The following is a 14511-nucleotide window of genomic DNA, read 5'->3' on the forward strand; positions in this document are numbered from 1 at the left end:
CATCTTACAGTAAAACGCCGTCACCTTAGATTTTGTTTAACGAAACTGTTCGTGAAGCAATGTAAGTGAAGGAAAGCATAAGCAAAACTGAGTTTGCTGCATCTGATTTAATCTAAATCACTCATACCGTAAAGATTGTTTTTTGATGGTGCTTTTGTGTGCTTTTGTGTGAATGAATTAGGCTAGTAATATACAGGCAAGAATGTTACTAAAATAAATTAATGGGGAGCGTAGTTGTAGATTATCATGTTTTCTCTGTTAGATTTTACATCTTTTTTTTAAAACTGTGCTTATTTATAAGCAGCCCTTGATATCCTTTAGTCTGTCTTCAATTTGTTTCTACAAATAAAATTGGACAAATATTTTAAAATCGAGTACAGGTGATGTGATCGAGCTTTGAAGATCGGAAGAAGCAAAGAAATCTAAACACTGTATAAACACTTAAACCAAATAAAACTTTCATACAGATTTTATTTATGATAGAAGGAGTCCCGTATTGTAAGAAATAACAGTAGGAGCACATTTTGACATTACATGCCATTACATTAACTTGTCTCGAATTTTTTTCCTCTTTTAAATGTACCTATGAAATGTACCTATGAAAGTACTGAAATGACATTTTTTTCTTCCCTTCCTGGTGATTCTGTCTGTCTTGATGGAAACCCCCAGAATTGTTTTATTTGCTTTTCCTTTAGTAGCATTCCAGCCTGTAAAGCCTAGATTATGATCACCTTTTTGATGGATGTGTGATGAAGGCTTAAAGGGCCTTCCTTGGGGCCCTGTTAAATTTGCGTCTCTGCTGAGGTGGGAAGCTTCAAGGATTCAGCTTTCTCTCTCACTACACTTTCAGCCCTTGGCAGATGTGAAACTCTATAATCTTGGACCGAATACAGCTTTGTCAGATGGCGGTACAAAATTCTGCTATGAAGGATATGGGTGAACTCCAGGAAGATGATAATGTGAAACATAAAGGCATCATAAAGGATATAAAAAGTGACACATGCTGCTTCTAATGTGTGAGACTTGATTCATTTTTCCAGCTCTTGTGCAAGCCTGTTACAAAATGCTCATCCAGAAATGTCTTCTCGCTACGAATGGAGGTGTTTGGGGTTTCTGCTCCCACCTGTAGACCTCTGACTTTATTTATCTGTGTGTAAACAGATTTAAAGTAACCTCAAATGTTTCTCAGTAGAATAATAAGTATTGGACTTCTTTAGAAAGGCCTTTTGTTGCAGGTGGCAAATTTCTGAATCACATCAAGAAGGACGTTAACTGTAAAGAAAAAACTGAAGTGCAATTTCCAAAAAGTTAGCATCTTGGGTTCTATAGATGTGGTTTGTATGAGATAGATGTGTTCGCAGTTGTGCCCGTTAAAACCTAATTTCAGACAACTCCTGCCAACTGAGTCAATTACTTTAAATTGTGAATGGATTACATTTTAATGCTCTCTCCAGTATTCTCCATTATACTTAATGTTTTTTTAAAATTTGACAGAAGCATTTCCATGTTAGATACAGCTGGCCAGTCCTCTGGGAACAACGTTTTGAATACTATCCTTCATTCTAGGGCCATCTGGACAGACTTCTCATAGCTGAAAAACCCATACCAATTTTTCAAGTGCTGGACACACATCAAGTCTTTGCTCAAATTTTATCAGCAAGCCATCTGATTAAATTACACAACAATTAATCCATTTGTTATAGCAGAGTTAGAATGGGAAATGTGTTGGAAAGCTATTTACACTTTACCTTTTTTGTTTTTTTAAAGGTTGATTGACAATATTTTATTGCTTTTCTCAGTCTCACACATGTATATTCCTTAAATGGAAAAGAGGGGATTAAGTTTAAAGATCTTATCAATATTTCAGCCTTCAGTGGAAGCAGTGTTATTGTACTAACAGATATACTAGCAGTAAGTTTCTTACGTGCCATAAAATATAGAAGTGGATATAATTTTTATTCCTGTTGACTAGAAAACAAATTCCTTTTGTACATGAAAAATTTATTAAGGCAGTGTATGTGTATTCATGTAATATAGCTATTAGTTTATCTTCCCAGAGGAAAGCTTGAAGAAAATAGTTCTTACAACTTTAAAAACACACAGATTGAGAGTTCAGAGATGAGCAATATCTTCGCGCTGTCAGAAAACTTTGTGCAACATTAATTCAGCCCTACTGTGCGTGTGTATTGCAATGCAATTTTTGTCATTCTATACTATGTTTTCCGCGGGACACTGCATTACATCTGTGTACCTGTTCATTCAATGAGCAGCAGCTAATTAAGATTTCATATTCTCCTCTTTCCCTGGTATATGATCTGTGTACTGTTTTTATTAGTCATTTTTCAAGCCTGTCTCTAAACACAGTATCATCATTATTCATTGGAGCAGTGCTTCATAAATATCAACATCATCAAACATGTATATTTTTCACAGTACTTCCATGTTCAATATATAAATGGTGATTGGTTGGGGAGATGGGAATCCGCGATCACTGCTGAGGTCAGGCTGGGCAACCAATTTAGGTGGTGAGAGTGAATTCTGTCTTTTATATTCTTTTACCATGATTATTATTGTTATTGTTATTTTCCTTTTCTCAACCCACGAGGTGGTTTGTTTTTTTTTTCCCTTTCCCTTCCTTTTCTCCCTCCTCTCCCTACCCTTCTGGGGCAGGGAAAGGGAGAGTGAGTGAGCGTCTGCGTGGTCCTAGTTGCTGGCTGGGGTTAAAGCACAACACCCTGGAAAAATCATAATAAATTAAAAAATAATGAAACAAAATCTATGAATAGTATATGGATAGTATATTTGTTATTTCTGTTTGTTTGTTTGCATCTAATCAAGTTTGTCTGTTCAGCAGCACTGAGAATGTTCTGAATAATTGCAGGAATTCATATTTTGCAAGTGATAGTATACTTGTATTTGATTTTAGCATTTTTTAAAAAATAAAGCAACTATTTCAAATTTAATAACCTTTTTTCTTTCCTAGATATTGTCTTTACCTGCCACTTAATAGATGGAATAATTATAATTATTGTGTGATTTAAAATTATCTTAAACTTTAATGTATTTGTTTTCATTATTTCATTATTTCATTATTTTATTTCATTTTTGTTTCCTTTGTCAGTGTTTTTCAAAGTGTTTTGTTTTAATCTTGTTCAAGTTTTTGTAAATTGTACTTGTGTCTAGGGCTGTAGGGGGAATGACCTGAATCTGTATCCCATGCTTCAGTGATCATATTGGAATAACTAAGTTCGCTTGTCTAGATGAGGCTTATTCACTTAGGGAAAGTAGAACCCTCTCTGTCTGCAAATGAATGTAAACCAAAGCAGAGGGGCAAAAACAGCACAGTAACAAATTATTCCCACTCTTTGATTTGCAGCATATATTCTAAAAGACACAGTTCCTTGCGGACATTAAGTGCCTATGTTCTCTTTATTATTTTTTATTTTGTTATCCAATAATGTAATTTTGAAGTAATCTTTTGATCAATCAGGCTAGCGCATACATAAAGTATGCACATTATATTTCCACCGGGAAACTTTCCGGGAGCTGTTATTTTTTGAGACATATATATATAGCACAACATTCTCCAGGAAATGTAATCTTTGATTAGTGGAAAAAAAAGCATATGGATGATTAGATGCTTTTCTTATTCATTAAGGTTTGGGAAATAGGGACATGTTCTTGATTTCTTGAGTTTGCATTCACCAGTTTTGACTGGGGGAGAGAAGAGATGGTAAATGGGCTTTGGGAAGAGTGTGATTCAATGGTCATTCTGGACCCTGCTGTAAGTTAAAACAGTGGCTTGGTTTTGTTCATTATTGGACAAGCAAGCTCCTAAGTGTTTTAAATGAAAATACAGATTTATTTAAAAAAAAAAAAAAAAGGCAAATAGAAGTCTGCTAATAATGGACTTTCTCACCCATCACAGTAAACAGGATTTCACGGGTCAAGCTTCAAAAACCACTGGGTTAGTAGCTCTAGGGACCCCTTGTGACCAGCCAAGCGCAGGCTCAGCTGTGTGGCCACAAGGCATTATCTTACAGCAACGTCTCTTCTTGTCCCCATTCAAATCTCTGAACCAGGACCTCTGAGGAACGGACAGAAGGGAACATTGAGAAGCTAGTATTACTTGATCTGCCTCAAGTGCCTCTACTTGGTAGTCACAAGAATTTTCATCCTTTGGGTGACTAGATCCATTCCCATTGCAAGGCTAGAAGGCTCACCAATAAAGCAGCTAGGGGGCTTCCTTATAGCTGTAGATCTGGCCACACTTTATTCCAGTGTGTGACTGCAGCTTCTGCGGACACATGTCTGAAGTAGTTTTAGATTATCTGTCTTTGCACTGCTGGCAGCATGGCTTTGGAACTGCATCACAGGCTGCAAAACCCTTCTGAGAACTCAGGCACCATTTGGGCGATTAGCCCAGGCTGACCTCCTCCGTGTGGTATTGAGACTGAAACAACCGTGAGGTCAGATCAAAGACGCCTCTAGAGCAGTATCCTCTCTCTGACAGCAGCCAGGAGGGAAAAGTACAGGAACAAGATAAGCACGTGAAGTTACTTTTCCACATTACTCATAACCCTTCAGCAATTTGTTGCTTAGAGGCTTCATAAGCCAAGGGTGGTCTTAGTGGATTCCCCCTCCTCTCCTCTCCCCCTAAATTTCTCTAATCTCTTATTCAGCTCGTGTCAAGTTCTGGCATCCACCACATCCCGTGTCAATGAGTTGTACGGTTTCCCTATGTGCTCTAAGGAAAATTACCTTCTCTCACTGATTTTGCATTGCTTTCCCTATAACTGAATGTGATGCCCCCTGTTCTTGCATGAGAAACATAGGAGAGTGAAGAATCATCCCTTAGTTATATTCCTTAGGCCAGTCATGATTCTGGTATCAGTAAAAACACCTTTCTACGACATCATCATCTTTCTTCGATACTGAAAAGTTTTAGCATATTTAGTAATTCCTGACATGGAAATCGTTCCATTCCTTGTTGCCATTTTATGTTCCTTTTGTTCCCTTGTTATTTGAGCTGCTCAGCTAGCTTGGGGACCTGTGTAATTAAAGGTGTGGAGTTCTTGGATGCATTTTGTAGTCCTGGCTAAGCTCACGCTTCTGCAGCTGATGCTGTTGTTAATACTCAAGTTAATTAGTTTACAATCAGTCTGGGAATTTATATTTTCGTTTCGGTCTCATGGTGGCATTTGAGCAGGTAAAGCACTTAATAAGTAATACTCCCAGAACTGCTAATGAGGTGAAAATCAAGTGTGAGCTACTAGTTTGAGTGAGAAGAGGAAGGATCAAGAGGAAAAATATTTTTTTTTTGACAGAATATGTGTGTTTGTGTGTATACAGAAATAAAAATGCAGGTGTTGTTAAAGTAATGTGGTAGAAATTAGCAGTGGAAAATATCTTTGTTGAATAGCTTTGAAGAGACGCTGATTCTTTTGCGGCAGATGGCTGCTGAACAGGTGTGCTGGCTCAACTTATGCCATTTTAATGATAATGTTTTCCTCCTTAGGTCTTCAACTATCAGGTGCTAAAGGTTCGATCCTAACAGTGCTAATCAAAGCAGATTGTGCTTTTCTTTGTAATTCTACTTTGGTTTTCTGAATTAATTATATTGTCTGAATCAGAGAGGAAAACAGGGAAAAAAATAGTCACCTCAATTTCCATCGCCTCAGTTCGCTGCTGAAAGCAGGTTGCTGATTATAGCAAGGGGAAATGTTTATTGCTTATTAGCTTACTCTATATGGGGCGTTCTTGTACTAAAATGAATTATAAAATCAAGATATAGAAGCATCATAATTTGACTAGCCAAAAGAAAAAAAAAAATCTTTTAAAGCTTTTTATTTGTACCATGCTGGTGTTTATGTCATCTACTATTTAGAATAAAACCAAAGTTGCACAAACTTCTCTGTCTTTGCTAATCAGAATGTTGATTCATTTTCTTTGGAAACTTCATTGCATACAATTTCATTTTATGAGACTGTTGAACATCTCCAGAAGCCAGCGTTTTTAAAACTGTAATTCAGTGGTGGCTGTGTAGAGATGCCAGAAAGCTGATCAGAATCAATGATCTCCCGTAAAATGTTGCCTCAGGTTGGCTGTCAAGTAAATTGAACACCCTTGTTAACTATATCCATCTTTGTAACATCTTTTTTTATTGTCACATGTATTTTTTTCGGGGATGATGCTATGCATTTAAAACATTTAATTAGAGATCTATTATGTGTTAGTAAATCATTGCAAAGGAAATTGGCCATCTACTGCTTTGGATTCCACCTTATTCTGGATCTCTTTGGAGTAACAGCACTGTTCATCTGTCAGGTCTTATTGCTCAGTGAATATTTGGTGCCCTGCCCTTGGACCCAGTAGGATTTAATTCATATAACGTCCTTCAGGAACCAACAAACAGGACACTATTTCAAGCAGTTCAGTGGTTGCACATGACTTAAAAAAGCCCATAATACTAAGAAACCCCAACCAAAGACCAAAAAATCCTATAACAATTTATTTGTAATGTGACTTTTCATAAAGTGCAAGTTCTTACGCAGAAGCTGCCACTGTCATACCTAAAATGTAGTAACTATGGTTTCATTCTACACAAAGAAATAGGATTCTTCTCTGAGATGATCCTTGGAAATTATATTTTGAATTCATGTGAAATTCTTAATAGAATAAAATATGCAGTCTATAATTTTTCATTGTGGAAACTTGCACTGTTCTGAAATCAGTGAAGACTTTATTGCTTTATACCAGCAGAGGTTCTGGTCCAACACAAAATAGAAGTTAAAAGCTCTTACGTTGCTATACCGGCATTATAGATGAGGAATAGGTGGTGCTTCATGTGAAGTATTTTGTTGGTAGTCACTCAGACAGTGGTTAAACTGGACATATGTCTCAGAATAGTCCTCGCTATTTTTTATTACACTTCGATTGATATTCTGTAGGCATGTTTTTCTATATTGGAAAAGGGCAGCATCATAGAGCGTGCTGTGATACGTACTTCTGCTCTGATCACATGAAAATGGGCTTCACGGCTGCCGGATCCAGCTAGCCCAGCTGCTACCCTGAATCACAAGTTGTACACAGAAAAGACATGGGTGAGGGGAGGGTATTGGCACGAGGGTGCCATACAGAGGATAGTCCTGCAGAAAAGGATTTGGGGATGCGTAATCATGGAGATGCAGAATGTAGAAAAAGGAAGTCATGCTGGAGGGAAGGATGTGGGAGTGGTGGTCAGTGGGAAGATGGAGGAAGGAGCAGGTTTCTGGGGGGAGGTGGGCAATGCGGTCTGAGCTCCCTGTCCCTCTCCCAGCTCTGCCTTTCTGTCGCTCACTGGCTACAGGGAACAGCAGGGGCAGAGGAAAGCTCTTCTGACTTGGCTGCTGCTGCTCTTTTTTCCCTAGCAATGAACCAAGAAGGTGAACCCAAAGGGAGGACATGTAGCTGCAAAGGAGGGCTGGGAGGGGAGGGATGCAGCAGCAGCAGCCCCACGTCGCACCATCTCTCTGCTGAGCTCTGCCCTTGCACCTTGCTCTGGGAACTGGTGCCGCATAACTTACAACGCTTAAGCAATGTGCATAAAAATAGGATTTCCATTTCAGTGTTTATGGGTTTATTGCAACTTCCCCAATTAAATATTAGCAGTGAGTAAATCTAATAAAAAATAATGTGTTGGTTAGACTGCCTGTACTTAACTTTTATCACATGTATGTTGAGAAAGAGAAGTTCATTTCCTAAATTATTCTGAGACAGATTGTGTGGCCATAGAGCTAAAGAAAATTCATTAACTTTACAATCTCTCTAAATAACCCTATAGTTGCCTTTGTGAATCTGTAAAACACAATTGTACTCACATTGCTGAAAAAAAAGCTGTGCAGCTTTGTTAAAAGATTTGGAAAATAATAGTACTACATGCCAATTTTTCTCAGTAGAAAAGTTAAAGGATTTGTTTTCTTCTGTATTTGCGATTGGTAATCTTCAGGTTTTTGCTAAGCATTCAAAGCAATATAACAATTAAATCATGCTTTAGTTAGCCTAAGTTCAAGTACATTGAATAGTGAAGTATCCTGTAGTAATTAAAACAAAGGCATAACACATTTTTTTGCTTGTTTGTTATAATTAATTTAACAACTTCCTCATTGAAATTCTATTGTTCGATAGTATAATACTAAAATCACAGTGATAATACAGTAGGCATACATGACGCTATTTGACATAATCAGTGTAAGAAAATCAATTGAAACAAATGTCCTCCCTGTCTTCATAATGTAGACAAATGGATTTATGTTTCTGTGTATCATTCTCAGGTTTGGAGATGGCTATTCTGTCAAGGTTTGGCTTAGTAAAGAAATCAGCTATCGAAGAATGATTTTGGACCGTCTGCAGCTGCATTTTCCTGGAACACAGTTCAAGGTACAGCTAAAACTCCTCATCGTAGTATTTGTTCTATGGCAGGATTAAGTATGGACTGGTAAGAACAATATATACACATTTGGATATATTGCTCTTTTTAGAAAAAGTGTGTATGAGCATCCCTTTTATTTTCCTATTAAGCAATTCTTAAAAATCTGACTTGTGATATTGATTAAATCAACTCCAAATAGTCATTTAGGCAACATAAATAAACAGACCCTTTCTCTGAGTGAAAATTTCCTTTTGCTTTTATTGTTGGTGAAGTTTTAAGTTGGTGAGTGAACTCACCTTTGCGTTCACCTGGAGTGCAGTGTAGTCACTGAGAGTATTTGCTTTGATTGCTTTCTGATAAGGTCCGTAGATGATAAGTCTCAGTCTTTACTGAGATTTTTATTTGATACAAAGCCTTACAAAAGACCTATAGTAATTAGATTCCAAGAAAAACTCTCCAAGGCCTTTATTTATTTTGTTTGTTTTTTTTTTAATTTTATCCATGTTTAGGAAAAGAATCATGTAAAACTATGACTACCTTAGATATGAACCTGTTTGTGTATGTTTATGTGTTTGTGTGTGTGTTTGCTCAACCTTTTCCCGGACTGCATTGTAATAGCACTAATCTTGTTGGATTAAAATCCTGTAGGATAAAATTCTCCAGAATTTGTACGTATTTTCTGAGATTAACAAAATGTCATCTCAGAACACGCACAAAATCTGTGCTCTGAGTATGGACGTTTCTTTGTGCTACCGTGTAGACAAAATAAATTCTTGTTTGAAAGCTCATATTTTCCATGTTAAACTGCAGTAAGAGCCTATTGAAACTAGCCTAGTTATAAGCACGTGTAACCTCACCATAATGTGTGTTCGCTTTTATCTGTTTCTATGATTTTTGCTTGTTTTAAGGGACAGCATCTTAACCTGCTCGAGTACCATGTACCACGAAGTCAGGGATGCTTAGCAGAGCTCTTTAGAGTCCTCGAGAATCACAAAGCTTTTCTCCAAATCAAACACTACTCCATTAGCCAAACCACATTGGAGCAGGTATTTTTTTTTCTTTTTCTTCTTTTTCTTTCCTCTTTCTTTTTCTTTCCTCTTTTTCTTTCCCCTTTTTCTTCTTCTCCCCCTGTTCTGTCTGAACATGCTGTGTACTGTAATGCTTGGTGCAGTAGAATACTGTATCATTTGCTGGATTACTCAAATGCATGCAACAAGCCCCAGGCCATCTCAGGTCTACGCAGTAAACCCTACTGCTTTTACACCGGAGGTCAGCACGCTAAAAGCATCACAATAAGCTACATATTTGTACTGTGTGCATGCATAATCAGCAGTTTAGATGCATCTAGATCTGTGTGGGATGAGAAGGTGGGACTGTGAACTGTCACCTCCCCAGTCCAAAAGTTGGGATCTTACCAACGTCCTTGAAAAGGCTGAACCAGTCTCTGCAAATTACAGTAAACCTTAGACTTACGGGACATTTTCCTTTGAGAATTTTCTTTTGCAGTGAGTATCATGCTGCACATTAGAGAACAGTGGAAATGCACAAGCAGACAGAAGAGATCCCACTTCTAAAGGCTGTGAAATCCTATATGGGCAGCAGGAAGAACAGAATGGTGGCAAGGATGGGGTTTCTGGGTGGTTATGGTGTTGTTAGAGCATCTTCATATGCAGCTTCTTGTTATGTATTCTCCAAACTGAGAGAGTCACACTTAGTCATAATATTAATTTTCCGTGATAGATGGTGTGAATTTATTTTTTCCCATGTGCAAACCATTAATGAAATATTCTGATCTGTACTGATCTATTAACGGCTTGTAAATGATCTGTTCACTGAATGGCTGAATATAAGGTACTTTCAGCCTGTTGATTGTTCAGGCATTGTTCACTCCAGCTTACTTCCTCTCCATTATTCATGGTGATTCATCACCTCAGTCACCTACCATTGTTTCCTCTCTCTGACTAACTGAGTGTCAGTTTTAAACAGGAAAATAGTTCTGAATAACAAACACCCTTATAATGCATCACAAGTTTGTTTGCATATGAATATGATCATTCGAATCAAGACCAGCCATCTTTCTGCTCCTTGATGTCAAATAGTTGTGTGATTAAAAAGCAAACAAGCCTTTCTGTAGTAAGATCTGTTTAAAAATAAAAAAGAGTCAAAGAGGCACATTGGTTGGTGAATTGTCACTCTGCAATGTTCAGAAGGATACTTTCACCTTCAAATACCTGGACCTTCATCTGTGGTGGTTATTGATAGAAACAGCAGGCTCAAGCTCCTTAGGTGTGTTATTTCAAAGCAAATTAAAACATTTGTTTCCCACTAACTTGTGCAGCAGTAAAATATCGTTTTCATACATAAGGTAGTAGCTCATTTTACCATTCTTTTTATAATTCATCAACCACTGTTTTAGCTGGAGAGGTGAAGAGGGATTATTTCTGGAGTTTACAAAACATATCTCTAGAGGGATTACGTCAACAAAAACTATTAATTTTTGTGTCACAAAAGCTTAGGAAAGAAACTGAAAAATATCACCAGCTACATCTCCAAAGTTTCAGTTAAAGTACTGTTATTTTGAAAGTCCTACTTTTTTTTGTGTCTTACAGGTATTCATTAATTTTGCTACACAACAGCAAGGAGTCTCCCATTCTTCAGACGAATCTCCTGTTCATCGTGACCACCTGCCAGTCTAGGCTCAGAACAGGACACAGCTTCAAGAGCATATAGGCGTGTGTATGTTTGCGTATATATACACACATTTTACACGCAATAAGTTTTCAGCTGTTAACAATTTGTGTGATAGAAACAAATAGTAGAAGCAGCAGTGAGTTTGTATTTGTAGGCCAGAAGGAATGCTGCCAGGTCTCAGTAAAACAAGAAACTCGTTATCTGCAGACCAAAAATCTGCCAAAACGTAATGCTTTTCAATTAACTGGAAATTTATAATATAAATGGCTTAATAATGTAGCTATGTGTAAAAAAAAAAAACCCAAAACCAAACAAAACCAAAAAGCTGATCTGAAAAGTCACAGTGTATAGTAATTTTTTTTTTTGGTGGTGGATCTACATTCATTTGACTACAGTAATCTCTTGCATGCACGTTTAAAATCTAATTTTTACATGACAAGGCAAGAAAAAACCATTGAATGGTAGCAATAGCTAGGCTATCACCCAATGTTTGTACTTAATAGCACAAATTAAGAGCCTTTTGACTTCTGTATTAATTTAGTTCTGTGTTGTGACAAGCTAAATTAGCCTTTTTATTGTATAAAGGATGTGCTATATTCCATAAGGTTTTACGCTAAAGAGGTTATTAGTGTACTAGTCTGCCTCCCAGTTATCTTAAGTAAATTTAACAAGGTTTCATAAATCATACTTGACAATGAGTTTTCCCTTGTGCCTGCAGGTTGCTGCTGGAGGAATTCTCAAGTATCTTTTTAAAGATCTATTTCCTTTTTCTCATCTTTTTGTTTCTTTTTTTTTCCAAAAATAATGTCAAAATTCTCTTTAATGGGCATGTTAAAAGATAATTCAGACATTGATCAATAAACTGTTCAATAAATGTGTATTATGATGCTAGATACTTCAGACAAGGCCACAACCTTTAGCCTATACATGCATAAAAGAAGTGAACATTTAATGAATAAAATCTCCTTGTATATTGTGGTGGGAGAAAAAAGTTACAAAATAATTTTGGAGTAAACTGCTGCCTATTCCAAAACAAGTCTTTGAGGCTCCTGTGAAAAGTAGCTAATGCCACTTTTATTGGACTGTGTTGTCTGATAGTTGAAATTGTGTAACCGGTGACTTAGAAGTGAATTGCTGCAATATAATCCTGGTGTGGGCAGGGGAGGGGAAGTACACTTTGAGATGGAAGAGTTTGATTTTAAATGAACAATGTTGCAGAGCCTGCTGCTCTAATTCCCTGCTGTATGATGATGAAATATTAAAAAATATATATTTGTGTTTTAGGCTTTGCAAGCTGACTGAGAAGACTGTTTATTGAGGCTTGATTTGTTGGTATGCTTTTGGCCCACTATGCTTTTTTTAAAGTCATAATTCGGGTTACCTATTTCTATAAAGGTGAAATCAAATCCTGGAAAAATTAAAAAAAAAAAAAAAAGTGAAGATTTACAGACTTGGTCTGCATGTACACATGGGTCGGAGTGAGTGAGCTTATGAAACTGCTTCATCATTAGAATGGTTTGGTTTATACAGTCTGCTACGTATCAGAACTCCGCCATGCTCCTCAAGATCCAAAGCACTGAAGAGACATTAAACCCCAACAGTCACCATCCTGGTAGAAAAGCCATGGCACAATGGGATGGCCATGTTTGAGGTGAAACCAGTTATCTTTAATTTCTGCGCGAGGCTGGGAGTGGAAAGTTTCTAAGGTCCCCAGTCAGAACAAAAAAAAAGGTCAATCTTACAAAGCAGATTGTGAAAGAAATAGTGGAGGTGAAAGAAAAAGAAGGCAAATGCAGGAAATTTGGGCAGAAACAGGGGTATGCCATCATAAAAGTGTCCTGCTTAATTTCAGGATCTTGGGGTGAAAGAAACTGAATGTACAAGGCACCACCAAGCATCTTTGAGTCACAGTCTGAAACCACTCAACAGGAGAACATTTCTGGAGCTTTTGCTCAGGTGGAAAAAATAGAAGGGAAAGTATGGCAGGAACATGGGCACAGGACTTCTTTTTTTTCTAGTGGTGTGTCTAGGTCTGTGAATTGCAGACATTATGACTGATTTGCTTTCTTTGTTTTTTGTTTTGTTTTTATAAACTAATATCTCTCTCTCAACCATCACAAGTTCTTAAAAAAAAATGAACAGTAGACAAGGAAATTTAGAGGATGGATTTGGGAAAGGAGATGGTGCCAGTTCTCGGGGTGGAAGGCAGCTGAGCCAGAAGGTCCCATTTGTATGAAATTGTGACAAGAGTGCCTATTCCGGCTTCAGAAGTGGAGTTCCTTCCAGGGAGTTGAATTAATAAAACAATCCTGCAGCTCACTTAGACCGAGGGAAGCATAAAAGCATACAAGACTCGCTGTGGTGAGACTGCAAAACAGTGGCCTAGCTGAATGCTTAGATGGGGGAGCTTTTTCAGGGTTTGTCTGTGTAACACTAATTAAATGTCATTTTTTCTGATTAAAATGTGAAAGATTATATTAGTTTAATAGATGAATACAGTAAATAAGGTTTACTTCAGATTGATGGTTGAGTAAATTCAGTTAACAGTGTTTTTCTTTTTTTAAATTGCTTCATATGCATCTCAGGAGACCCAATTTAATTCAGGCAAGTAGCAAACAATGTCTGTCTACCAATCCTTTATGGCTGAAGAAGGTCAAAATCTAATTGAGTTCCAGTGTACTGGGATCTGTTTCAGAAGATATTTTTCCTCTCCTTGACTTGCTGCAATCCTGAAGTATGTAAGTTTCAAGAAAAGTGAAGATTTGAAGATTTTTTGTATTGTTTTGTTTTGTTTTTAATTAAAAAAAACCCAACAAAACAACAAACTCCTAAACTAGGAGGCTGGACAGAAAAGGTCATTTATACATTAATGATGAAAGAGTCCTTGAATTCATAAATGACGCAGAAGTATCTCCTAACACCCCTGGATTTTCAATCAAAGACAGCTGAGGATTTTAAACAATAACTTCTCTTGGGAGATTTTTTTCTTAGGGAAGCTTCATGTTTTTTCAACTCGAAATTTCTCTGACTATGAAAGTGTGCCCTCCACCCTGAATGATAAAGTAAAATTAAGCTGAAAATCAGAAAATCGACTGAATGTCTGAACTGCTCCAGACTAAAAATGGGAAGATGATTTTTAAGGGACTATTCCAGTATCTAAGTCAAAAGAAAGGCTTCTGTCAACCACAGAACGGATTGTTTCAGGCTCTAATTTAATTTTCATACAATTATAGAATGAGTTGGGGAAAGGTCTGAACATTAAATCAAAGGATCAAAAATTCAGTGGAGGTGGAGGGGTGGTGATAGCAGCGGACCGGATGGTGAAGCTCATGAACTGTCATTTTGAATCCTTCTGCATATTAAATTTTGTAGAGATTTTTGTCCTGAAAAGAAAGAACTTGTTTCTCTGG

The 14511-nt window shown here is 37.2% G+C and overlaps 1 protein-coding gene across 1 annotated transcript in view; it reads left to right on the forward strand.

The window, feature by feature from the left end:
- ABCA13 (ATP binding cassette subfamily A member 13) overlaps positions 1-12898 on the forward strand; it is a 202081-nt gene extending 189183 nt beyond the window's left edge. The window contains exons 53-55 of the mRNA XM_074576273.1: positions 8313-8418; positions 9319-9456; positions 11020-12898. Coding sequence (XP_074432374.1) covers positions 8313-8418; positions 9319-9456; positions 11020-11106 — 331 coding nt within the window. The 3' untranslated portion in view covers positions 11107-12898. The remainder of the gene's footprint in view (positions 1-8312; positions 8419-9318; positions 9457-11019) is intronic.
- The last annotated feature ends 1613 nt before the right edge of the window (positions 12899-14511 follow it).

Source organism: Larus michahellis, chromosome 2 (assembly GCF_964199755.1).
Source record: "Larus michahellis chromosome 2, bLarMic1.1, whole genome shotgun sequence".
Classification (NCBI taxonomy): Eukaryota; Metazoa; Chordata; class Aves; order Charadriiformes; family Laridae; genus Larus; species Larus michahellis.